The 26,921-nt window shown below is 40.1% G+C and overlaps 2 protein-coding genes across 2 annotated transcripts; both read left to right on the forward strand.

Moving 5' to 3' along the window:
- The first annotated feature begins 1,229 nt into the window (after positions 1-1,229).
- On the forward strand, positions 1,230-11,328 carry gdpd1 (glycerophosphodiester phosphodiesterase domain containing 1). Its single transcript, XM_055029082.1, has 11 exons — positions 1,230-1,693; positions 2,314-2,463; positions 3,257-3,299; positions 3,481-3,616; positions 5,053-5,098; positions 5,301-5,422; positions 5,732-5,821; positions 6,089-6,222; positions 7,477-7,536; positions 8,610-8,661; positions 8,972-11,328. Exons 2-11 carry the CDS (start codon positions 2,328-2,330, stop codon positions 9,104-9,106), a joined length of 954 nt encoding a protein of 317 aa, XP_054885057.1. The 5' UTR covers positions 1,230-1,693; positions 2,314-2,327; the 3' UTR covers positions 9,107-11,328.
- A 1,031-nt stretch (positions 11,329-12,359) lies between these two features.
- ypel2b (yippee-like 2b) lies at positions 12,360-26,806 on the forward strand. Its single transcript, XM_055029083.1, has 5 exons — positions 12,360-12,585; positions 18,480-18,711; positions 19,783-19,826; positions 19,947-20,055; positions 23,899-26,806. Exons 2-5 carry the CDS (start codon positions 18,595-18,597, stop codon positions 23,986-23,988), a joined length of 360 nt encoding a protein of 119 aa, XP_054885058.1. The 5' UTR covers positions 12,360-12,585; positions 18,480-18,594; the 3' UTR covers positions 23,989-26,806.
- The last annotated feature ends 115 nt before the right edge of the window (positions 26,807-26,921 follow it).

The following is a 26,921-nucleotide window of genomic DNA, read 5'->3' on the forward strand; positions in this document are numbered from 1 at the left end:
ATTTGTAAAAGCAGCTGCGTGGAGGGTGGTGGGGCAGTTACATTTTTTGTCAGGGGGCCCCAAGATTCACCTGTACTTTTGTCTTTACTGGAATATTTCTTCACTTCTACTTGAGCAGAGAACTTTTGACTCAAGAGTGGAGAGGATGGAGCAGCAAGGTGGTGCTGCTCTTTATGTTAGAGCAACTAACATAAACACGCAATCACACTGGCTTGTGGTTGAAGAACAGGATGGCATCCCACAGCAGCGTGTGACTAAACTGTGTGGCCAGCATCCAGCAGGGTGAGCTTGCTGTCTCTCCCAGCATGAGAAGGAGGAGTCAGGCTAATTGTTTCTGCACTGTTCTCCCTGTTTAAACTGTCAATATAACTTGTTTGTTTAGACCTCAGTCATCCAATTGTCCTGTTTCTAGAGTGTGGGTGGACATAAGTGTGCTTTGAGTGACCTTTGCTCTGAGTTGCGCGGTTTCACCTGTAGTTGTGCCTGAACAGCCTGTCCTTTTTTTTAGATTTATTGATCTTCTAAGTGATGTGACTTTATTATTATTTTAAAAACCCATTAATATGGATGTTAGTGCATTAGATAACTATGTACATTTTTGTATGGCACTATAATTTACTGTTTGAAATATATTGCCGTTTTTACCTCTTGAAACAATTAAAATCTTTATAAGCAGCGACAGTTTGATAATTGTTTACTACTAAACATGGCTAACTTGTTGGGCTAAAGAAGACATTGTCAATATACACATGCTACATACAACATAAAACAATGGCATAATGTCTCCACTTCACTTTGCCAGCATGAGGGCAGCAGTAATTCAGTTAACAAGCGAATGAAAAAAAGAAGTACTTCAGGTCTTGTCTGCATTTTGAACTGTCCTGCACTCAGGGGCGCTGTACAGAGGGGAAAGTTATGACAAATCTAAAGGCCCATAACCCCTAGAACTGATACTACTTATCAGAATTGGACCAAAGAAAGCAAGGCAGTTACAAGCCTTTAAAATTGTGATGCATTTGATGGGTCAGATAGACCCATCAAATGCAAGTCTGATTGGTTCCAATTAATTAAATTTGTTTTAACATAAGTGTTTTGTATTGCTGTTAAATTTCTATTTTACTTTTATTCTTGATACTTTCACAGATGTCACAAGTAGAATTAGTAGTTGAGTAACATTCAATAAACTTAGCTGTTATCCAGTTTCCAAGCGTGTGATATGAGAGGACTTGCCTCTCACAATATGGCGGAGGCGCAGACGTGTCGTTTGTGCTACCTGTTTATGACGGAGGCCAGAGCGCAAGAACACGTTGACGGAAGCCTTAGTTTTTAATCTAGCTTTACATATTTGAGAATACCTCGAATTATTATTAATGTTATACACGTTTAAACTGTTCAGTGTGAGATAAAACAGCCATGAGCGTATTTTCTTTGATAACATTACTCATGTCACTCAGCTTTTATTTTTGAAATTTCTTAGCGGAAGTGCTCATTTCGTTGTCTGATTCGCAGAAGCGAAAAGCGCATGCGCGTACCGTTGACAGCCGCCGGTTGGTGTTCCAGTTGTGTTGTAGACTCAGGGCATATGTAGACCAGAGGCCAGCACATCAGTTTACCTCCACAGACCGCTGACCTGCACCCAGCTGAGGAGGTCAGAGAAACGAACCGAGAGGAATCACAGTGATTGATGACGAAGGTAAGAACCCGCCGACGGAGTTTGACCCTATCAACGTTACCATTAGCTCAGTAAAGCTAGTTGGACATCGACATGAGTTCTTGATTTGGTCCATAAGGCTGACTTTATTTTAGGCTTTAAAAAAACAACAACATAGAAATATATATGTCTTTAAGAACAATCCGTGCTCAATTATCTTTATTGCATAAGTCCTAATTATGATGTTGTTTGAATGGCATCACTTAACAAGCGAGCATCTAATTATCGCTGACCAAATATTTCCTCAGATAATTTTCAATAATTAACTGTTTATAATTTTATGAGATTGACTCGATCAGCGCTTGAGTGTACTTTACAGAATACGCATACGAGGTCAAATTTATGTTTTTAATCAGGACAAAAATAGTCAACATCTATGAACTGTTTCCCTGTTTTTTAAATGTAATCTTCCTCTGAAGCCTCTACCCCTTCAACATGCTGTAGTAAATCCCCAGAAGTGGTTCGCATCTCCCTGCTCCTCAGATTGTCCTTCAGTGCTTCCATCTAGTGACAATTTGCTCCTGATAAAGACAGACCGAGTCAGGGTCTGTTGAAACCCCTGGCTGGCTGTTGATGCTAACTGGGAACTGTTTGTTTTGCAGTGGACTGATAGGAGATGTGTGCCGCTATCTACATCGTGTCTACAGTGACGGGGTATGTGCTCACCTCCGCCCTGCTGCTCAAATGTCCAACTCTTCTGCACCGGAGGAAGAGGGAGAGGTTCGTCAGCAAGCACATATCCCATCGTGGAGGTGAGTTCACCCTTCGCTGCCCCTTAATGGGGAAATTCAGGTGTATCAGCAACAAATTGACAAGTGAGTAGAAGCAGGCAGATAACCCAATATAGAAATGAAAAGTAAAAAAAAAAACTGAAGTGGGCTCTATAGTAAGATCAAATGAAAAGAAAAAATGTACAGAAATGCACAAACTGAGTGCACAAACTGTGCCTGAAAGGAAAAAAAAAAACCAGACTGTTTATAATATAATAAAGCTGAAAGCTGTTATGGATTACAGTGGTAATGTTCATATTCAATTTCTGATGTCATTTCTACAAATTTAAATTCATTTTATAAGATTAAAAAAAATACTAAATAACATTCAGGCCTTGTAAAATATTTTATGAGTAAATATCTGTAGTTGTTTTTGCTCACCTTTAATCTGATGCACTCATCAAAATCCTTTGTGACCAGAAGACGCATTCAGAAATCAACTCCTGATCGATATTTGTGTGTGATTTAATCTCAGTGTTGGAGAAATTTTAATGTACAAGCAGCATTGGGAAGTTTGAATACATTTGAAAAGCACTGTAAATTACATTTATTCAGTCCCAACATAAATCTGATTGCAGATCTGTGAAAGGACGCCATCATTAGGCCCTATCCTAAATTAAAATGTGCTCGGGGGTATGATTAATTTTGGGCTTAACTGAAAGTGTCAACAATGGTGCATTCATGAACCCCCAGAATTCCTTGTAGATTATTTTAGCTCTGTAAGACAGAAAAAAACATTACAGCCTTCTTGATGTTTCTGTGTATTGTCTTGTAGGCGCTGGAGAAAACCTGGAGAACACCATGGCAGCTTTCAAACAGTGAGTAGAATCCTCTTTTATGTCCATGTTGGACTCGGGATGTGAGCATTTTTATGTTTACCGAACAGGCGCTCCGTCACAGTGAGGAGTCCTAAGTGTCATTGTTAGGACCAGTTTCCCTGATCTGAACACTTCTATGAACGACTTCACCGCAGTGTGCTCTCTGTGTGGGTTCATGCAGTGCTGTGGATCTCGGCACAGACATGCTGGAGCTGGATTGCCACCTGACGAAGGATGAACAGGTTGTGGTCTCACATGATGGTAACTTGAAGAGGGTTTGTGGCATCAATGCTAATATCAGCGACCTGACATATGCTGTGAGTTGTACTTCTCTATAAACATGCAAAATCTGTTTAGTTTCTGTAGATGCTATGTTTCTCCCCTCCCCCCATAGCTCCCTTAATTGAAGAAACATTTGTCAACATTAAAACATTCTAGTTTTGGTCTGATTTTAAGAAGAACTGGATTAAAACAGTATCTTGTGGTTTTTGTGTGCAGTCTTTTAGATGTGGGCTGGATCATGCGCCTAATCAACTGAGGTGCACACAAAGCCACCTGATTGTCACATGCTGGTTAACATCATGACCCGTGGGTTGATGGGAATTAGTTGATTAATTATTTCCTATAGCAGATTTCTGCTTTGTTTACCTTGTTTATGAACTTCTAGATGAAACACAAATTTGTATCATTTGGAGGTTTTGTCAACCCTGGCAAAGGGGTGTTGGAAGCTTAAAATCTTTTTTTTTTTGCTGCAGCAGCATAATTTTAATTAAGAAATGTTAGAAGAACAAAAGCTTTAATTTCAGTACATTTATTTAGTAGGGGAGTCTATTTTCTGTTAAGATATAATAGTATCTGATAAAATAACTTAATATAGATGACCTGTCCAGGCCTTCTGCTTAATGGCTGCTGGATTTAAGCTGCAGATTTTTAAAAATAAATCTTCAAAGCTCACAGCTGGAGAACTCGTCTTCACTGAATAATGCATTAAATTTAAAAGTTGATTTCTTTTTTTTTTTTCCAGTTTATTCAGATTGAGATTTTGCTTCTCCAATAAAATCTGAGTTTATATTAAAGTTGTTGTACATGTCATGTACAAATGTGGAGATTGTTGTGTGTTGATCAGCTCAATCTTGTTTTTAAAGAAAAAAATATATATATATTTTTTATCACATTAGCTTTAGCTTTCTAGACATTTCATACTGTAGCATATGCAGTTTGGTGCCCTTGTAAGTCACGCTATCACAAAGTCTGTGGATATGGGGGCAGGGACATGAAAATGTTTTGCAATTAAAAGTTATCTAACAAATGCTCCATTGCTACTATTTTTTTAAAGTAAGTTCTACTCAAAAATTACAGCAAGGACCTGAAAATAATGTTTTTAATCTCATTGTCTCAACCTGGTATGCTAAGTTCTTGAACAGGAGTGAAGGAACTCTGCTTAAAATGGAGCCATTCAAAAAGATTTTAATTAATTTTGGGAATGAAAAATGTTATGAGTGAAAGCCACTTGAGTAGCAGACTGCAGTTTATGCATTTTTCTTAATCTACATAAAGAATAAACTATACCAGTGCCTTTATAAATTATAGACTCTTCAGAGATATGACAGGCTTGACGTGTCTAAAAAAAGTGTTAATTTGTGTTTGCTCATGTTTAGACCCATGTTGGACACATATTGTCATGAGCGCAGAGAAACACTGTGACTGCAGTTTTAATTTCTGCAAACTTTTCACTGCTGTGTGCTTTTTGCAGGAGCTTCCCCCATATCTCTGCAAGCTAGGTGTAACTTTTCAAAGGGGTAAGTAAGAACTGCAGATCCATCACTAATGTCATAAGTAACGCTCTAAGCTATTCTAATTCTCACATTTAGAATTGTGTCTGACTGCAAACACTCAGGGACTCTACATATATCCAGTTGCTGGCGAACGATGATTCCAGCTAGCATTTTTGAGTTCCCGTTGAATCAGATTGTGTTCTTTGACTTGTCTTTATCTGGCCAGAGTGTTTCTGCGAGGGCGGTGAGGACAAACGCATCCCACTCCTCAGGGATGTCTTTGATGCCTTCCCAAACACTCCCATCAACATCGACATCAAGGTCAACAACGACACACTCATTAAGAAGGTGTGTGCATCTTTCTTTTTTTCCTCAAGTTCTCTCACAGCAAAAAATACTGCAGTGCCATTTTAGTGTAGATTGTCTTTAATTATTGATGTAAAAGTTTGCGTTTGAGGCAAACTGAGGATCTGTGCATTGTTAGAAGAATGATTCATTAAAGGAGTAACTAAGCAAGCTGAGACCGAAATCACATGTTTTTATTCTAAGAAGAAGGAACAAGGAGGACAAAGTTGGATTAAAAACAGTATCTTGTGGTTTCTGTAGTAGAAAAACAAACAAGCATATTTTATGTTTGAAATGTGTTAATTTTTACAGGTTTCTGAGCTGATCATGAAGTACGACAGAGAGGAACTGACTGTGTGGGGCAACTCCAGGAACCATATTGTCAAAAAATGTTACAAGGAGGTACTGCAATGAAACTATATCCTTATTTTAGTCGGTTTACGTTCCCCCAAAATGAATATTTGTTTATTTTTATCACCTTTATTTAGATGTAGTATAAAACTCTGTCCATACTTTCTCAAACCACCATAGTCAAACATGAAAATACTGAAATCATCCCAGCTTCTTTTGAACGTACAAGCTTGTCTTTACTTGCAAATCAGAGTGACTTAAAAGTTTTACGTTAATGGAATCTGACTGAGATTTTTCTTCCATTTTTTTTTCTTTCAGAATCCCCATATTCCAGTTTTGTTCAGTTTTCCCAGGGTGCTGCACCTTCTTGGGCTCTTCTACACAGGCCTCCTGCCCTTTGTGCCCTTGAAGGAGCAGTTTCTGGAGATCCCCATGCCCTCCCTGCTAACTAAGTAAGCAAATGTACGGCATATGAGTTGCAGTGTCTGTAGAGCTTGAGAAAAGAGCTGATTTGAGGAAATGTTTCGATGGGCTGCATGAGGGAAACCGTCTGGAAAACTACACGAAGGGACGGTAAATTCAATTTCCAGAGGGGTGAACAGCCTTTTTAAAGAAGTGAAGATGGCTCGGTCTCATTGTAAAGAGAGAGTCTCTCTTGTGACTCAAATCTCGTTCAAAGTAACGAGTTTAACCAGTTTTAGTGGGTCATGCAGCATTTCCCCCTGAGACAATAAATGAAAAAAATTTTGCTGTTCTGTCCTGTGAGCATAGTGAAGAAATATCCACAACGTGCCAAAGTTTTTCATTTTACAAAATTGCAATAAATCTGATTGATTAGTTTAAAAAAAATAGTTTGTTTCTATTAAAAACATGTTTCATTTGGATTTGCCATAGCTAAACCTGTTAATCTAATCCTAAAAGCTATAACAAGCTTTGCAGTTTTAGAAAAGGTCAATATTTAAAAAATACTTTTTAATCTTTCAGTCACATTATGCGTCTTTATCAGACATATTAGTGTGTTACGTAAGGCCAACGTTTCTGACTGCAGCGGTGAAACTCCATATGTTGTCAAGATCCCGAGAAGTGAGCAGAAGTATTGGAGTGGGGTTGTTAGTTGGACTTCAAGTTGATTCCTCAGATAGTCAAAACATATTGTGTCTTCACTAAACTTTGTTAAGGACCGACTTCTCTTTTGTTCCAAGCTGTGGACTTGATGCTTAATTGATTTTCCAGTGTTTGCTACTCTTTGTCCCTAATTCTCACTTTGGTGTTATCTTGTGGAGTTGCATGCTAACTGTTGCAGACGTCACAAAGACGTTGGGTATCTTAACATCCCACTTTCAAAATCACCATGTCAAATAAGATTATGTGATTTACTTATGTGGTTGTTGCAGAACCGTTATAAGGATGATGATTAGGAAAAACAGATTTTAGAGGCTCAACTCTGTTAATTGAGGACTAAGTAACAAATGAATGAAAGTGCAAGAGATGATACAACTGTAAAAGTTGAGTTGAGAATATCCTGATCTGTGCTTTTCCTTCAGTCACTAGGTGCATTTAGCTGTGCATCTTTCTCCCACATTCATTGTCATCATTAAAAATGAAAGACTGTCAAACTTTTACGCAGTTCAAACATTTAGCAAGTTTTGCTGACACTTAAAATATTTAACTTTTTGTGTTATTTTTCTTCTTTTTTTTTTCAACAGACTAGAAGATCCCAGCAGATTAACGCGGAGTCAGCGGTTGATTGCCTGGCTTGCAGACACGTAAGTCTCTAATTCATCCAAATATGAAATGTTGATAAACCTTTTTCATACTACTCTGAAGGCCTGACGTCGTTGAGGCATTGCAGATGTAGCTCCTATTCTTTTAAAGTGGGATACAAACCTGACTATCACCTGAAATTACATTTAAAGGACAAATCTTGTTTCCAAAGGATGAAGCTCAAAGGAAGAATATAGATAGAGGAAAGCGATGAGGCTCTAGCTTTGAAGATCCTCGTGGCCTGTAGGTCCTTTTTCTATGGCATCACAGAAAAAAAGATGCAAAGATGAGGATATAAAACCAAAGTCTGTCTGCCAGACAAGAGCCACAAAAGTGCCACACAGCTCCCCAGAAGTTAACCGAGTAACTGTTTAAAACAAACCTTTCAGGATTTTTGCTCAATTCAGAGATCTGTGATGGCTTTATGGCAGGTTATAAAAAGCTTCCTCTTACACCCGGTACAGGCCCCTGATGTTAAAATCACTTCCTCATGCTTACTGCACTCTGTTTGCAACTTTATTTTGGAGATTATGACGAGATTGAATGGCATGTACCTTTTTTGATGGCTTGTCACTTTCTTTTAACTGTGTAACCTTTTGTGCTGTTTTTGTTGCCACCTCTTGACTACGAGACCCTTAAAAAAGAGGCTTTTAGTCTGTTTTATCCTGGTAAAATAAAAATAATACAGAAGTAAAAAAGCTGATGACCCAGTACATAGTGAGGCATCTAAATCTCTGCATTTAATCTTCTCATAAAAAGATTTCACAGCTGGATAAAGATTTGGAAACTTTCTCTATCTGAGGAAAAAAAAATCATGTAGGATTTACAATATTTTAAACTTTTTACTCCAACAGCTTTAATCGGCGAAACAAAAGCCTTAACTAGAATGTGTTCTCTGAAATGACCTCAAAGAGTTTTTGAATTATAGACAGACTTCATTTTTCTAATATTTTTGAGCCCTGCTGAAAATTATGGGAAAATAAAGATTAATCAAAAATAACAATTTTCATGTAAGTTCAATTGCTTTTCTACCTGAGTTGTATGAGCTGTAATGATACTTATTTGTGTGTTGCAGTTTGCTGATGAGGAAAGCTCTTTTCCAACATTTAACTGCCAGAGGAATACAGGTACATGAGGCTACACCTGCTTTTCAGTCCTAAAATGCAGTGGATGGTTACCCTACTTTGGGTTAAAAACACAAAACTCAATCAAACGAAACTATTCATTTACTATTTTCTCCTATTTACTTTGACTTCCAAAGTTAATTGATTATGAGGAGTCGGGGAGGTTCATCTTACATGTTTGGAAATTCCTGCTTTGGAAATTTGAATGCAGCTACCAGGAAAACGTCCAAGTGTCCCACATGTTTCAAACATAGCTGGGTGACGTCTCCTTCTGTTGTTCCTGCGTGGATTAACTGTGCGCGTCTGGTTTCAGGTGTACATTTGGGTGCTGAATGATGAGGAAGATTTCCAAAGGGCGTTTGACCTGGGAGCCACAGGCGTGATGACAGATTTTCCCACCAGGCTCAAAGAGTTTATGGAGAGGAATGGCATTTCTAAACCCCAGTGACCTGCCAATTCCTACCTCCTCCTGTCTTCACGGTCATTATCCTTCAAGCTCGCTGACCTGCCAAACAAGCTCCCCACATTCACCCACTTTTACTGCACGCATTCCTGCAGCCCTACTTCCACAGTGTGTTGCACAAGTTTGGGTCTCCATTGACTCCCCTCATATGGGAGATGTATACTTTTATGGTTGTAGTGAAAGGAAAATCCCAAGAAGATTTTATTTGAGGCGATATTAATTATCAGAGTCGTCAGCATATTCATCATGTAGCAACAGCCGTGCTAGAGAATTACAACTAAACCTGGTATTAAGCATGTTAGTAGTTGCAAATAGCTACCTGGAATGGTTGTGAGGTTCCTACATTTAATCCAACAAGTTTCTGATTAATTTGACAAAAGCCTAACTTTTCTTACATGATACCTGGATTTGGATAAAACCCTCACGAAATGTGAACGGTGTTTATGAGCTATCAAAAACAAAAAAAACTAAAGCAGTTAGATCTGTCAGACTGCTATAAAACAAACTTTCATAAACAGATGGTTGACATGCAACCATTTGCTGACACATTTGCACAGTCAACCAATGTTGTAGCACAAACTGCATTAAAAAACCCACAATTGCATTTTTTATTTTAAACATTTAAGTTAATTTATTTCCTTAGGTAAAGTCACTGGGACTCAGAGTGATGAATTAGAAGTGTTCATTTCTGTTCAACCCGATTTTACACATGTGGGTCCTCTAAAAGTTCTGTTCATGTACAGAATAGAACATGGACTCCTTAAACTACTGCATCAACTCTGATGAAGTGTTGAGGAAGATCAATTCTGCTTTAAAAATGACCATCGGGTCACCTGCACGGCGTCCCTTGTCTTCCTGTTTCCAAGAGGCAATAACATTACCATTCTGTTCCCTTTGGCTCAAGCTAGGGAAAATTAATTGTTTCATTGTTGGAACATTTTGGGTTCAATTCCAGCTTCCTCCCCTGACCTATATTGATAAAAACATTTATTCCTCCATCATGACTGACAGCTAAAAAATATATTAAAAGGGGAAATCTTGGTTTATGTGATAATCAAATTCTGAAATGTTTGTATTACACCTGCTGTATTATATCCCTTTTTGAAGTGTTTCGTTTTTTTCCCTAAAATTAGAGGGAAGTTTTGACAGACAAAATGACCACTAAAATATATTCAGCTAGTTTTATCAGATCTGAATTTTGACATTATTATGTGAAAATGTATTTTCTTACAACTTATCGTGTGGTTTTACCGTTCAAATATTGAGCAGTAGGTAAAGCGTTGGTATCTTGAATCAGGCTGTTGTTTGGCCTTTGCAATAAAAAAAGCTGAAAGAGTCAAAAATGTCCTGCTAGTCCTGCAAAAAGCAGAAGTCCTCAGTTTAAAGGTCCCACTGTTTGTAGTAACCGGAAACTTGAAAGAGGCAAACCCATTGTTACTGTTCTCTGTACTGTAATAGCACCAGTTTGCTGATTTTATTGAATTCTTATATGTAGAAATGTCTGTTTAGTTTTCCCTCTTTGCATCAAATGAATATGTTGCTCATTTGTGACTTGAGAGAAGAGTTTTGCACAATTTCTGAATCTTTTATTTTCTCTTGAGTCTTTGAAACAGTGAACATATTGAAATCATGTATCTGATTTTAATCTTTAGATGATGTGCCAGCCCAATAGAGCTCAATTATGTTTTTGATGTTTAACTTCTCTGCTATTTTTGAAGCTGCAATGAATTAAAAACTGCGAGACAATGAAACCCAGGCACCAAATACTCCTGCACTGATGTTGAAAGGAGGGTGTAATAGGGTTACTACACACACACACACACACACATATATATATCTCACCAATGATATTTTCTGATCTAAACATGTTAACACATGTTTGTAATGAATGTAGTTATGATTGAATGTATTATGAGATGTTTGGTATTTTTCTGTGGGAATAGAGTTTCTCTTTTGTTTACCGCTTTCATTGAATTACTTTCACAGTGTTTCTTGAGTTGCACAATTTTTTTTGCTGAACCCAATCCATTGTTAGTGACATTATTGTGCTGTATTTAGTGTCCTTTTATTCATGCTTCAAACAAGCTGCTCTCTTTGAACTGCATCAGTCTGTGGGACGAGGTACCTTGAATTTTTCAAAGCTTATCCCACAGTCTATATTATCTCTAGTTTCATTGATTAGAGATAATAAAATGAATTTTCATCGACATGAATTCTTGTCTGTATTTCTTGGGTGTATTCGTGCTCTTAAATCATTAATTACAATTCGTTTTAATTTTATTTTTGAAAAAAAAGGTCGTTGTGTAAAAGGATGTCATCTGCTAAACCGACAGGAGGGGGCGCTGTTTACACGAGAACTTGAATGAGTTGTAAACGAAGACTCGAAAAAAAATTTGAATGCTGTTTTCTCTCTATTTTTTTTTTTAAATAATTAACTGATACACTTAAAGTCTTTATTAAGAGAACAAATTAAATATGTGAAAATGTATAATTTCACAAACCCACAATCTGCTTTTAAATACTTCTCAGACATTTAACGCCAAGAAGATTATTGGCTGCCCTCCTCTGGTCTCAGCCAATAAGAGCCATGTTGCTATGCCATAACGGTTCACTGATTGGATGCTGCGCTTGTCATTCAATTGTCACAGCAAACAAAACAAAGAGCCTCGACGCAAGATAGTTAACGTCTAAGCTTTTCACACAAACTCAATGGAGCCTAAAATAAAACTTCATAAAATGTTTAATGCAGTGAGCCTTGCTTAATTAATATTGTCTTGTCTGTATTTCTTGTTTGTTTGTTTTATTTAAACAAAAAAGACACAAAAATAGTATTACTGTCAAAAAATTCCGAAGAATGACTGTTTTAATATGTGCAACTTTCGATATTATTTTTAAAAATGTCATGAATAAAATAAAAGAAGGTTAAATAGCGTCTTATTTCATAGCAATAGTTGAAATTACGATATACATATATATGTATTTTATATTTTCTCCTTACTGTTGATACAGTATTTGGGTCAAACCAGGTTCTGGTGTTTGGACGACCTGTAGAAAGAGCTGCTCATACGTTAGAAGGAAATTATGTTTCCCTTTCAGTGACTTTGTCAATACGTTAATAACAGTAGAGCATTAATTTTTACAGTATTCGTCTAAACATGCGGGGTGAAAAGGGCTTTGAAATAAAAGTACGAACGCGGGATTTGTTCGGAGGGAGTCATCTCGCTCCGGCTGTGCGCCTCGACGATCTCTGTCCGTCTCTCAGTAAACTCTGCTGGGCACCGCTGCGCGTCAAAACATTGCGTCTCTGCAGGACTTGCCAGGGCCGGAGAGCGGAGGAAATTTGCCTGGGGAAGGAATGCGAAAGAGCTTTTAGGATTGGCACCGCCACCGCGGGAAAAGAGGAATTGCGACATTTTTTTTTTCTTTCGGCGACGTGGAGAGACGTGTTTTTACTCCTCTCAAAGGTACGTATAGTTTCCCCCCCCGCTGTAGTGGTGGTGCTTTTTTTTTGTTACGCACTGTGTTTGTGTCTCTTTGCTTGAGGCTTGTCCAGGAAGCGGTCCGGTCATTCACAGTTTTCCTCAGTAAGGTGTCTTTCTACTTTAGGCAACGTTTGCGGTTGCGTTTCAAGTCAAGTTTCGCATATTGCATAAGTATGAGCAGCTGATGCAGTTTCCTCATGGAGGGGATGCTGACACATTCTCTGCCTTGGAGCTCCTGTGTTTGTCTGCTTGTTGTTGTTGTTGTTAAATTATAACTCATGCTGACACCCCTGCACGTAGCGCCACCATACTTGCACGTCAGCGGGATCGATGCGGGTGATCATATAATGAGGTCATGTGATTGCTGACGGCAGTCGCCTGTCAAAATTATTGCGGATTGTTTTCAGAGGCAGCAGTGCGTGTGCGGGTGTGTGTGTGCATGTGTGTGTGAGGTGAGGCATCCCCGCCATCTGTGGTGGCTGAAGTTCTGCCCCAGATAAAGTGCGCCACTTCCTGTGACCTGATTCACACCAGTAATTACACATTTATACTGTAAACCAACCAGGGCTGCATGTCTTTAATCCGTGCGTAACTCCGCAAGATGAGATTTCTCCCTGACATTATCTGTCTTCGCCCACATCCAGGAGGACATGCTTCATTTTTAACCCCTGCATGGACTTTGTTTACCCTATAAATCTAATATTTTATTAAATCAGATATGTGCTTTCAGACAAAGGAGCAAAAATATGGATTTAAAGAACCTATTTTATTATTTTTGTATTAGGTTGATTGTGTTATCAACTGACTCTGATAACAAACTTAATCACTGTCCATGGAGTTACCCTTTCTGAATTCTGTGGCTGTAGATTTCAAAGTAGAAGTTTATTATATTATATCATATTAGATTAGATTAGATTAGATTAGATTAGACATGTTGTCTCAATCAAGAGCAGGTACATCACTTTTAGATATATTATTGAATATTGAATGAATCGGCCTCTACTGCCTTAATTTCGGGTCACCAGTGATCGGCCGATATGTCCATGTGAAGCCGATCTCATGTACCTCAGTCTAAAACTCATTAGTCTTCGTCTCCCTTCTGAGAGAAATTTGACTGACAAACCCGCCCACCAGGACATGTCTGCACATTTTCTGTTGACAATAGTCACTCCGCTGTTCCCAACTCAGTGACTTTCTTGTTATCTTTAGTGACATTTCAGATTTAAAAAAAAATAAATAAAAATGTTATCAGCCGAAATCGGAATCAATTGGTTGGGCTTTTTAAAGATCGGTAATCAGCGATTGTTCAGAAATCTGCAATCGGTGCAGCCCTTATAAAAACTACTCACACAGTATACAAAAGGCTCTAAGTGTTATTATAACAACGTTTTAGTATTTAGGAGGCTGAGAATGTATTTAAAGCTAACCTTTTATTTCACAACCCCACAACTCATTTCATACTGTTATTAAAGGCAAAATTAAAGCATAAATGTAAGTCAACCAATAATTATATATTTCTCTGAAGCTTCAAAATCTTGACGCTACAAGTATGGTGTGTGACTCATTTATGCAGTAAATCAGAAGTTCATTTATATATTCGACATCCTGAGGTAGAGCTTCTTTATTTTCTTTTTTGTGACATGATGAGAAGCTGGAAAAGAGCAAAATCCAATTTTAGTGCTGATTTTACTAAGTCATGCATGAAAATTGTCGTGTTCATATCTTATCAGGTTTGAGAACTACTGCTATATGAATGAATAAACAGGGGGAGTCCATGTAGATATGGTGAGATGTTTTTAAGAAGTTAAGTTAAATTGAATAAAGTCCTGAGAAGTGTATTTATTGGGTCAGCAGTGATCTATTTCCATTGCAGCGCATGCAGGCAGATTGCCAGCGACCATGTGAGCCGGCGGTCGATGTTAGAGGATCGAAGATGAGCTGAAGGCCCTGAAAGGCGATCTCTTGCTGACCGGGCTTGTGTGCACAAACTAAAGTTGCACAAGTCTGTGTCTTAACACATCTACCGCTCAGCCACTCCCAAAACGCTTTCAAATTACACGAACACAAGTCATTTCAACAAGTTTTGAGCTGTCTTCTTCTGTCTGTCAGAAAGCATGGAGCCTAAAGCAATCATCACATCACAAGATGATGCATAAGGAGGAGTGGAAACAGCAACGTCCCTTCATCAGTGAGATTTGATACGAGTTGGGAGTGGAGTCAGTGATGTCATGCTGCTGCGTGCTGCCGGTCTGGCTGTAAACATGAACTGAAAACGGGATGAAAAGCACATCATGTGCACAAATTGTGTCAGAGCAGCGTAGGATGTGCTGCTTATGGAGGACTCAGCAGATTTGCCCTCAATCTTTTTCTTCTGTTTTGTGATCACGGTCAAAAGCAGCATCTGCAGCAGCATCGGTGCATTACGTAACCCTCTTTGTTGCCGTTGTGTGTATGCAGGGGGCTCCTTTCTGGTTAGTGGGACTCGTGGCATGTAGCTCTTTCTGTGATGACACCCAGAAATGACCAGAACGGACGGCTCGCTGACCTCAAACAACCTGCCGCAGGACGGATGAATAGACAGAGAGGCAGCAGAGAAAAATAATGAATATGCAAACCGGCTGAGAGGCACAGAGATAGATGAAGTGAAGGCAGAGGCAGGCTGGCTGAAAATGATGCAAAAGGTTACACACACTGAAATTACTTTGGATATCTTGATTTCTCGTCCTCTCTGGATCCCTGCAAGCTGCAGGTCATCTGATCATTTATGCAATTTGTTTTTCAGTCGGAGTTTGTTTCTGTTGTGTTGTGTAGTTCAGAACAGCTCAGGCGGACCGTCTGCGTCAGCATTTTGAAGCGCAACGACATGGCACCAAACAGTGCTGCTTTGCAAAATGTGTTTTAACTCACCTAAAAGGTTGGAGGATTCTCTGGTTTTGGTTTGTTTGATAAGGCTTAAACAACATTTCACTTCAGCTAAAACTGTTTAAGCAATTTTTTTTCTAACAGTGTGTCTACATTGTTTCTTTAACATCTTTTACCTAATATTTAACATGCTTTATTTGTGGAAGTCCTTTTGCATCATAAACCAGTCGTATGAAAACTTGTAGATGAAAAACTGTGATAATCAGAGCCGGCCTAAGGTTGAATCAAACTCTGCAATGGAGTTTATTGTAGATATGACTTTCTTACAAGAGCAACGCTTCTAAGCATCCTAAGAAAAACAACAATTTGATAGCATGCTAACAGAGTTTGCTTTGTACAGAAGATCAGAACCCAGAAGATCAGAACCCTTGGCTACTGAGAAACGATTGTTTATTAGAGGCATGGGTTCTGTAGAAGTCTTAAGCGATTGGATTGGATGTTACCCAATCGCCAACGTTTGACCATGACGTACCTTGCGCCTCAACTCGATGAAGCTTACCAGACATTGATTGTAAACAACTTAGTCAGCTCCGACTCTCATCTCTTCTTAAGTTTCTTAATCACTTGCTATCACTTCATCTGTATGGATTCAGAGGCTATAAGGTTTCCTTCCAACCTGCTGACACACACTAACTCTTGACTATGGCTAACTGGGAGCTATGTTCTTCTAAAACTCCAGCGTATTTCTACATATGCATGAGCCTCCTGAGGATATGTGATATGCAGCTCAGTGATGCGGTAATGGGGGAAGATATTGTCCCTCAAGGGAACATTACACTTTCATGATGCACTGGAGGTCACACATACTAGCTGTAGCATCATTTTGCAGTTGTGATTGATTGCCGCAGCATTTGGAAAAATATTCGTACCCCTTGAATATGTTCAGATTTCACGCTCAAATGCATTTTATTGGGATTTAATGTGTCAAACTGATTCAAACTACTGTGTAGTTGTGAAGTGGAAAGAAAAAAAAGGAAAAAAATATTAGTAACAAAATATGTCAATTATGTCTGAACTTTGATTGGTCCGTTCTCCCACATCCTGGCATTATCTTCTCCACCCCGGTGTCGAGTTTTTTGCATGACCTGGTCAAATCGACTCAGATTAGGTTTGCTGGCCCTGCTGAAGAAAGGAATCTCTGAGTGTGAAATCCGTCAAAGGGTGGGAATACTTTTGAAAAGCGTCATGCATCAAAATATTTCACTCTCAGTGTTAAAAGTGCACCGACTCATCGCAAAGAAAGAAGATTAAATTTAGTTCAGCTGGAATGATTGAAGCCTTAGACTGGTAGATTGAGTTGACTGCTCATCTACTTTGTGCAAATGTTCTTTATTCTTACTTTCATTGAAAGCATCCATCACATCTAGTCAGACTCTCTCGGAGCCTAAAGTCAAATCTATGAATATATCTGCATTGATTTTATGCAGCTTAATACACAAAGGGCACACTGCATATTTTTACATTTATGTAACTTACTGTATGTGACAGCGTGTTGATTCATTTTTATCTGATCTCAGAGGACAAGATGCTTACATTTGTCCTGAAATGACTGAAAAGATAAAGCATGCTCTTGGTTAAACATCAGTTCGTGTGTGTGTGTGTGTGTGTGTGTGTGGGTGTGTGTGTGAGTGTGTGCGCATGCAAAGGGTCAGCTATGACAATTGTAATGTGTCTTTGTGCCCTGATCCTACACTGTTGGCATCGAGTCAGAGGAGAGAAAACAAGGGCATATCTCAGTGCTTTATTTATTTATCTGATGCAGTCCTTCCCATCAGCCTTTATCAGCCTTCATCAGGCTCTAAAAACAATCCCGCTGCAGCGCAGGCCCCCGCTCTTCTTGTTTGTCCTGTGCTCACCGAGGCCTCTGGCTTCCAGTCACTATTTTATGAGCTTTTCCAGATGCTTCTGTAAACGCAGACGGAAGGGAGAGGAGACAGTGGTACATTATTGAAATGATGTGTGTTCTGTCTTTATTTAGACTTTGTGGAAATATATATGGACATTTCTGAAAGCAAACGCAAGGTGGTGGCCGGGGAAATGGATGATATATTTGTGATTCATAGAATCAGAGCCAAAGACACCAAGTTACTGTTGCGCTGCTTGATGTGAAGCTCAGCCCACTACCCAGTTTCTCCAACAGGTCCTCAGATTATAGGCCTGACCCACGGGACGGCTTCCCATGCCGACTTGTTTAATCTTCTAAGTCGCCGGGCCCCAGCAGCAGCAAGTATGTTAAAGGGTCGTTCCCTTTGGATATCATGAAGGGAGCAGAGCACGATCCTTGCAGTTGTGCTGGGATAAGCAGATTATAGCTGCAGCCTTGCAGACTTTAACACAGAGTGTGAAGTAGGAGCGTCGCTTTGCCTCGGTTTGCATCAGGGCTGCATGCTGCAGTTTGCAGTGGCAGCTTTGCACAAAAAGCTGAAATACCTTATGATTTTCTGCCAATAACTACAGGATATGTTGATAAACTTTCAACATACAAAACAGAACCAGCCTGTCAATGTCCAAAATGGCCGAAAGGTGATGCAGTGAAAACATGAAATGATTTCTTGATTGATACCTGCAGAAAGTTCAGGGCTGTTGAGTGAGTAAACTCAGTTTGCCAATAATAACTGCAGAGGGCCTGCAGGGATCCACAGCTCAGGTGGGAGAATCTGTTGACAGGACAGATATGCAGTTCACAGATCTGGAAAGATGCACCATTGGCAATAAACACAGGTTGTCAAAATTCAGTGAGGAGAAACAGCCAGCAGGTAGTCAGATCAGAACAAATTGTACCTTTTGGTTTACTTGTTAAATCAAAAACTAACTCTGGAAACCTCCCTCAACACTCTATCCTCATGCAGGTTGTAGGTTTTAGTTGCAGATGTTCAACTTCAGCTGTGTAAGGCACTGCTTGTGATTGTGTTGTCATCCAGGTGTCGTTCAGCCGCTCTGCTTTCTCCTCCCAGGTGTTTACCTCCCAACCCACCGCCCACCACGGCCCTCACCTGTGTGTTGCGGTGCTTCCCCTGTGAGCCGACCTGGGCCGGCAGTCCGTTTTTGCACCGCCCGCCAACACCGCCCATGGTCAGGATGACGCGCTCCAAGACGTTCCAGGCGTACCTGCCGAGCTGCCACCGGACGTACAGCTGCATTCACTGCCGAGCTCACCTGGCCAACCATGACGAGCTCATCTCCAAGGTAACCAGGGGAAGCTCTCACAGCTCTGCCTCTAAGCCCGAGAATCGTTCAATCATTTTGGTTAAAGAGGACCTATTACTCAAAATTTATCATTTGCATATTTTTATGCTTCCAAAAACAACTCAACCGTTTTTTGGTGTCTGGAAAATGAGCCGTTTCAGAATCCCTCCAATTGTTAAGTTGCATTCAATGGTAACTGCGTCGTTTCTTAGCGACCATAGCTGAGCTCAGCCCATCACCTAGCAACCCAAGAGGAGCTCCAGCACATTTGGTTAGTTGGCCAAAGTTACCACCCAAGAAAGCATTGCTTCATTCTTGTTGGTTGTCCAGGAGGCTCTACTTTTACTTTTCAAAGATGCACAGGTGTGTAATTGTGCATTATACAACTGCGTGGCCAGCAGCAGTTCATTTGGATTTAAAGTGACAAGAGTCAGTGAAGCAGCTCATTCTGAAAGGAGCTCAACATGGGCTGAACTGAACAGGCTCAAATCTCATTATCTAACAATAATTTGTATAAAAAGTGTAATAAACATGTTTTGTGTAGCTCATGGACCTCTCCTAATCTGTTAAAGGAAGCAATTTCTCCCATAGCAGAGAGCTGTCAGAGTACCTTTAGTTTAGATCCCATGGAAATAATTACATTTTGGGGGAAATATCAAGGACTTAAAAAGCACATGAGGAATTACAAATCTAAACAGCAGGTTTATCCACCTGTAGGCTTGTATTATCCACCGCCGCGCCGCTGCACATGGACAGATTATGTTATAAACTGGAGAGTGAACTGGATTATGGCTGCAGTTGCACGTTTTATACGCGATTATGAAGACACATTCACCTGTGTTCAGAGGCTTTTTTTGCCGAGCTGCACTAAATGCAGCAGTTTAATAAGCCTCTTCAACAGCAGCTTTGGTTTTGCAGTAAACATCCGCCTCTGGTGAAAAACCTGCTATCACTTATGATTTACTAAATTTTTTTCTGCAAAACATAAGTCCCTTACACCCTCATTTTAGGAGTTCTTTCAACTTAAGAGCAGCTTTTTTTGCTTCATCTTGTCAACTATTGTCTCTGCAGTCGTTCCAGGGCAGCCAGGGCAGAGCTTACCTGTTCAACTCAGTGTGAGTGCTGATCTAAAATCTCATCTCAGAACATCTGACGGATTCATTGAGAGCTTCTCGTGCTTGCATCGAGCTTTAAAAACGTTTTCCGCTCTGCCTCTGCTCGTGTCTGCCCCTCAGGGTCAACGTTGGGTGTGGCCCTGCAGAGGAGAGAGTTCTGCTGACAGGCCTGCATGCTGTGGCGGATATCTACTGTGAGAACTGCAAGACCACTCTGGGCTGGAAATATGTGAGTGCCCTTGGTTGATTCCAAGTCTAAGTTTAGCGGAGAATAAACGGGGGGGTTGGTGGGGAAAGAGTTGTTCTTGTAGCATAACCTGATTTTATTTGGACCCTTAATATTTTTGGACTGCGCTTCTCAGAGGGTCACTGCAGCAGCTCAGCTCCAAGCTGACAGATGGAGGTCAGATGATTCTTTTAGGTGCCTTCTGGTTATTTTTACATACATTTTCTGGATTAAGGTTGGTTCAGCATGAGGAGAATTTCCACTTCTTGTTTTATTCACTGTTTCAGTTTATTTCCTGGTTGTTTTAAATTGGATTTTTTTTTTCATCAATACTTTGTAGAAACACCTTTCCTCTTTAATCACAACTGTTTCCAGCAGGTTTGCACATCTAGAAACCAAGCTTTGTGTCCAGTATTTTAAATCTACCAGATTAAATGGAGAGTTTCTATGAACCTTTATTTTCAAGCCACAGATTCTGAATGACGGTTTGTTGTCCATCTCCTGTCTCTAGTCTTTTGCAGCTTACCTTTCTCCACTGAAGAAAACCCTCTCCGCAGCATGCTGCTGCCACCACCGTGTTTCACCTTGTAGAAAGTTGATTCAAGTTGATGTGTAGAATAAGTTTTCTACACATAGTGCTTTGCATGTAAACTAGATAGTTTGATTTTTGTTTGGTCTGACCATATTTGTGGCAAACTGAAAATCTGGCTAATTATGGAATTCTTTCAACAACGGTTTCTTCTTGGCTATTTTCCTTAAAGAAAAGATGTTGGGAAGGTTTGAATACTAGTTGCGTTGTCAACAATTTGTCTTAACTGAACTACAGTGAACCGCCACTAAGCATCATGTTGTGGGAGCCTGGAACGAGGACGGTGCAGAAAACTTGCTACATAAAAGCCAAGGTTTGAAGAAAAAGTTCAAAAGATTTATATAAGAAGAATCTGGAAGCTTCGAACAACACGAGGGTTTAGCTTCTTAGTAGCAAAGCATAGCAAAATGAGCGATTGTTTCAAAACTTTTGCTCAAAGAATAAATGCCTGAGTGAAAGCTTGCTTCAGACAGACTTCATCAGTTTATTACAGGACCAGTAAATTTATTTAGTTCTCCTTATTAAGTTATACATGTTAAGAGAAACCACAGCAACTATTAGTTCAGGCAGTTTTGTAACAAATGCAACTACTTCTCTCGTATTGACCAAAATTAATCAACAAAGTCCCGTTTAAATTAAAGCAGGTCGACCTGTTAATATTCAGATGCAGGTAATTCAAGATTTGGTTTTCATGCACCTTCATGAAATTAAAATATAATGCAACACAACAGACTACCTCATTACACCAAATTACTAACTGTATAAGTACTGCAGCAGCCTCTGTTTAAATACTATTTAACCCTGAACATTTCTTCCTGATTACAGAGTGAAGTTTGTGTTAAGCTGCGATGTTAAAACGTGTTTTTACTGAGTGCAGGAGTTATTTCGGTCTTCTGTAAGTGAGCTGAACAGGGTCCTCTAATGTTAGCCTTTTTCATACATCAGCAAAGCTAAATATGTGTAGCTTTCACCAGCAAACCTTTTTAACATGCAAGGGAGAGTTTAGACTATAGTGCATGCGGTTGTTTCCTTAAAGGGTTAAAACACACAGCGTCCTTCTTGTTTGGCTCCTGAGAAGGCCTCATTGATCACACACCACCAGTCTGAACAAGTCTGAACTCAATTCCACTTTCTTTCTTATGGCCTAAAAATAAACATTTTCCTTATGAGCCTGTTAAACACTGGCTGAACCGGCAGTAAAAGTAGCTTCTCTTCTCAGAAGTTTCTATTCCTGTCAGGACCCACTGAGAAGTCCCGCAGTCTAAATGCGGTTCTGCAGAAGTTGAAAGAGACTCTGAGGTTTGACCCATTGCTCTCCTGCAAGCAGAAATCTGAGAATGTGCCTCTGCAGCTCAAAAACCAAACCAGTCAAAGACAGAAACAAATAAATATAAAATAAAGGTGCAAAGGGTCGCTCTACAACATTTGCATCATCCTTCTCCGTTTCACACCTGTAGGAGACTTACAGAGAGCGAATGTGTTCGGAGGCTGTTAATCGACGCAAAGCAGAAACCTGATGGCTTCCAGAATCATCAAGATGAACTTTTTCTTAAAATGATGGCGACTAAATCCTAAAATGTTAAGAGTCTGTTCTGTTGTCATGTATTCACTTTTCATAGTACAAAAAGACAAGCTGTAGAAACCACTTCACAAGTACGAACTCACACTGCCTATCATTTTGTACTCATCTACCTTTTAATATAAAACCCCCAAACATAAGTCAGTGCAACCAACTGCCTTGAGTACAAAGCTATATATTCAATAAGATAGAATGGAAAAAAAACAAACATTTATTCTAGGAACTTTGTGAAGGAAAACTAACACCTCACAATGCACAGAACACATTATCTCCAAAGTGAAACACGGCAGTGGCAGCATTATGTATTGGGGATGCTTTTCTTCAGCAGAGGCAGGTAAACTGATCAGAGTTGACGGGTAGGTGGATGGAGTGGTAAAATCCTAGAAGAAAACCTGCTGGAAGTTGGAAAAGACTCGACACTGAAGCTAGAAATGACACTAAACATCCAGCCAGAGGGACAGCGGGCTGACTTAGATCCAACCAAACTCATGTGTTAGAATGGCCCAGTCAAAGTCCACTCCTAAATTCCACTGGGAATTAGTAGCCATACTTAGAAATGGTCGTTCACTAATCCTCTCCATAAGATCTGTGGGCCCATTTGAAGCTGTGCTTCCAAATGGGCTGCATACAAGTTTTTATTTTATTTTATTTGCATCATATTTCTTCCAGTTTGGAGTTACAATGTTCACCGCTCTATGTTGCTTTTGTCACATAGGAGCACAATAAAATACTTTGACATTTCTGATTGTAATTTGACAAAATATGGGTAAATCCATAAGGTATGAATCTTTCTGCATTTCTAGTAAATGTTTGAGCTGCTGTCCAGGGAGGAATGCATGTTTCAGCCTGCAGAGACACAGCAGCATTCATTGTGATCGTTTTTAAACCTGCAGGCCTTTGGTTTTGGCAGACTATTTGGAGTTAGAAACACCCTGTTGTCCATGTGATGTATGATGGTTCTCTTCAGTCGGAGCGCTCCTGTGTTCAAGTATACGTCGTTTTCATGCAAGCATCTCCCACAGGCAAAAATCTGCTCAAGCTCAGTTAAGGCTTCGTTCACACATCAGGTAAATACGACCCAAGTCTGCCTTTTTTGCCCAAAAGCGATCCATATTCAACTGTTTCACAGCAACTGAATAGTTCATTTCCAAGCTTTTTACCCCAAAACATTTGATCTATGCCACTTCCACATGTTGTACTGATTCGGATTCATATCTGATAGTTTTTGAAGCGTCTGCAGTCTGAGCGGTCATGTCTCATTTCATCCGACCTTTACGTCAGGGACAGGAGTCATGCACCAGAAGATGTAAGCAATGACTGAAAATATAATTTTGAAATTATGAATGAAGTCCATGACAAATCACAATCACACCAAACAACTACACATTAATTATTACCTCCATAAACAATAAACATGCTGCTGTGTGACGTCAACATTCTTCTTCTGCGCATGCTGGTTGTTTTAGGGACGTAAACCATTCACACGCCGTTTGATTGATTTTGCATTTAAATAGTGGTATGAATGACCGTAAAGTATTTCAGCTCAAAATTGGAATTGATCATCAAGACCTGCTGTGTGAACGTAGCCTAAAAGTTTCTCACCGTTTCATTGTGATCCGATGTGATTGTACCTTCTGAATGAGACGCTACGTCTCCTGTCCTCTGCCACTCCCTCCAGGAACATGCTTTCGAGAGCAGTCAGAAGTATAAAGAGGGCAAGTTCATCATCGAGTTGGCCCACATGATCAAGGACAATGGCTGGGACTGAGGGGCGAGCAGCTGAGTGACAACCACGCTGGATGGGAGGGAGGCAGGGGGTCGTGGGGGTGATTGTGTGCGGTGGGTGAGTGTGTGACTTTGGTTTGGCTGATTTACCATTAACCTCTGTAACTTACTGCCCATCCACACACCTCTTGATGTACACACACACGTCACGTGCGGTAACACACACCGAGGTCCCAGACATCCCCTGTTTGATGGGAGGACAGACTAACAGGACTAGGTGACTGGCCAGCAATAGACAAGATGTTACGTTTTGGTTTTAGTTTTATAAAACACAAGCTCTGAAAAGCAGCTCCGCGAAACGTTCCCTCTGCTGTGTTGTACCTTGTCTAAAAATAGCGACTGCAAGGGGTCCAGTGGGATCAGACCGGCAGCTTGCTTTGGTTCTGGTTGAAGAGCTGATCACTGGGTCCGCAACATGAATGAGACCTAAGATGATTATAGGAGACTCAACTGATTGGGGCTGTGCCATCTGGGCCTGATGAGGTCTGACCCCGAATGGGCCTGAACACACGGGCTTTTAAAGGGTTCTGTGTGCAGAGATTACCACCCACTTGGCTGCTCCTTCAAAAAAAAAAAAACGGTGGAAAATCTAGATCTAGATCTGGGTCTTGCTGCTTTCATGGCTTCTGACTGGGATCCCTTCAATGCCTCGCCACTGATGCAGTCCGGGACAAAACAAGAAGGTAAACGAATGCAGATGGACCTGCTATGTGTCCTCGAAGCAGACAAAGCTGCTCCTCTTGGTTTTGTTCTCGCTTTAAAACAAAAAACCCTTTGTGGAGTAAAGAGATCTACTGATCCTTCCACATTTGAGGTCTTGCATCTGCAGATGCAGCAATGCGTCCACTGTTGTCGTTGGGTCAGATAGAGTTACGTACTGGGACAGCAAATCCGTCTGGGAGTCCCAAAGTCTTGTGAACACTGTGAGCATCTCTCTACCATTGTAGGGAAAAGAGCAAAGGTGTTGCAGCTCTGCAGGGTTTGTAGTAATCTGTAATTGACATGCCCCCCTGCTATCATGCAAACGATGAGTAAAGTCACTAGTGCATGACTAATGTAAAATGAAAAGTATTGACTTTCATTGCAATGATACATGACCACAAAGGCATTCAGATCTCTGAGTAGAAACTACCGATGTTAGGTTTTCTTTCTGTCTGGGATCAGTGCCGTGAAACTGCTGTTACTCTGATCTGTTGTCCTTACAAAAACACTGGGCAACATAAATGCGCAATGTACTTGACTCACTCATACAGTGGCCCTCAAACGATCACACACTCCTCCTAAAATGTCAGGTTTTTGTGATGAAAAACAAATTGCAAAAATATCTAGAAATGCTTGCAGCTTCAATCTTAAACACACACAGAACAATTCAACTGGAAAACAAGCAAATGGGTCAGGAAAACACATAACAATGCAAGGTTTTTAAAGTGTGATCTCTTTGAAAACCTGCCTCTTAGCTGTATTTATCTGGTTCTCAGTGGGTTTTGGAGAAATATTCAGTCTTCCGTGCCACGACAAACATATTTAATAGTCTGGATTATTTTGCCCCCTTTTTCTGACCCTTAAGATCCGTTTGATGCTTTCAACATTTCTGCAAACATAACTTCATAAATAGATATCGGGAAAATGCAGCTTTGTTTTTCAGTTGAATTGAAGATGCTGCATGCTAAAATAAATGTGGAGCAAGTTTTATGATCATTTATTTTGAACAGATTTATTTTTTTCAATCCTAAATCCCCAGCAATTTGGTAGGAGTGTGTGCTACTTTCTCACATCCACTGTATTTCTTTCCTGCTATTCACATGTCTATTGATCAACTTTACTGGATTACATTTGAGCTCCCATCTCTGGGTACATAATTTCTAACTATTCTTTGCTGAGGCCAGGATCCTACTGAATCTGCTGCGTACATATTGTTTTCTGACGGGGAAGGAGATTATTCATGACAGCCGGCTCCGTTCGATGCAAATGCAACGTCACCACATGCACGATATAAAACTGACTAGTTTTGTGTCCTCGTCACATTTCTTGTGAAGAGAACATCGTGTGTTGCAGTGAAATCCTGCACTGTGATACAAAATCTGATCAGTTTCATTTCGTCCGTTTGAGCCGTGAAGTCGAGTCGCAGCAGATGAGATCTGATCCTGGTTTGGAAACGTAAAGAGACGAGTCCCTCTGTCTGTCACGAACACGAGAGTCCTGTAGACATCGCTCCAGATGTCGCCCTTTTAAGAGTGAGCGCTCTCTGGCTCCAGCTCAACCCAAACTGTTGACTCTGATCAGTGACTCGCAGCAGCTGGGGGTCAAGCTGGAGACTGCGACTGTAAATCCAGCACAACCAAAGAACCCACCCATCAACAGTAAATTGACCAAACAAAAGATTTAATTTTGCTTGGACAACATGTTGCAAAACAGGAGGGTGTGTACTTAGTGGAAAGCCAAGTTTTGTGGACAGCCTTTCTCTGTTATATATGTACTGCATTTTGATTTTGTAAAAAGATCTTAATATATGCACATATTCTATTTACTGTTCATCATGAAGATTTCTGTTTATGTCCACCTCTGTGTTACGGATTGTAAATAGTGTTAATGTATCGTGTTTTATCTATGATCCATAAGATGATGAATGAATATGATTTAGGTCACGTCATGCTTTCTCTCGACTGGTACCCCACATTGGCTGTATGATACTACTTTTCTACTGAAAACGTTTCGATTTTAATGTCTTTTGTAAAAGGAGGATGCTGATGTTGACTATATCATTGGATCTTCATCTAATAAAAGGCACCTTAATATCTGTATGGGGCATAGTGTTCATTTAGGTGTTTTGCTCCTTCATTTTCAATATTGACGGGAGTTTCTTATCACCATTTCATTATGCTGGAGAGCCAAAGCGCAGACAGGAGGCTGGAAGGC

Source organism: Poeciliopsis prolifica, unplaced genomic scaffold (genome assembly GCF_027474105.1).
Source record: "Poeciliopsis prolifica strain line A6 unplaced genomic scaffold, Auburn_PproV2 SCAFFOLD004, whole genome shotgun sequence".
In the NCBI taxonomy this organism is placed as follows: Eukaryota; Metazoa; Chordata; class Actinopteri; order Cyprinodontiformes; family Poeciliidae; genus Poeciliopsis; species Poeciliopsis prolifica.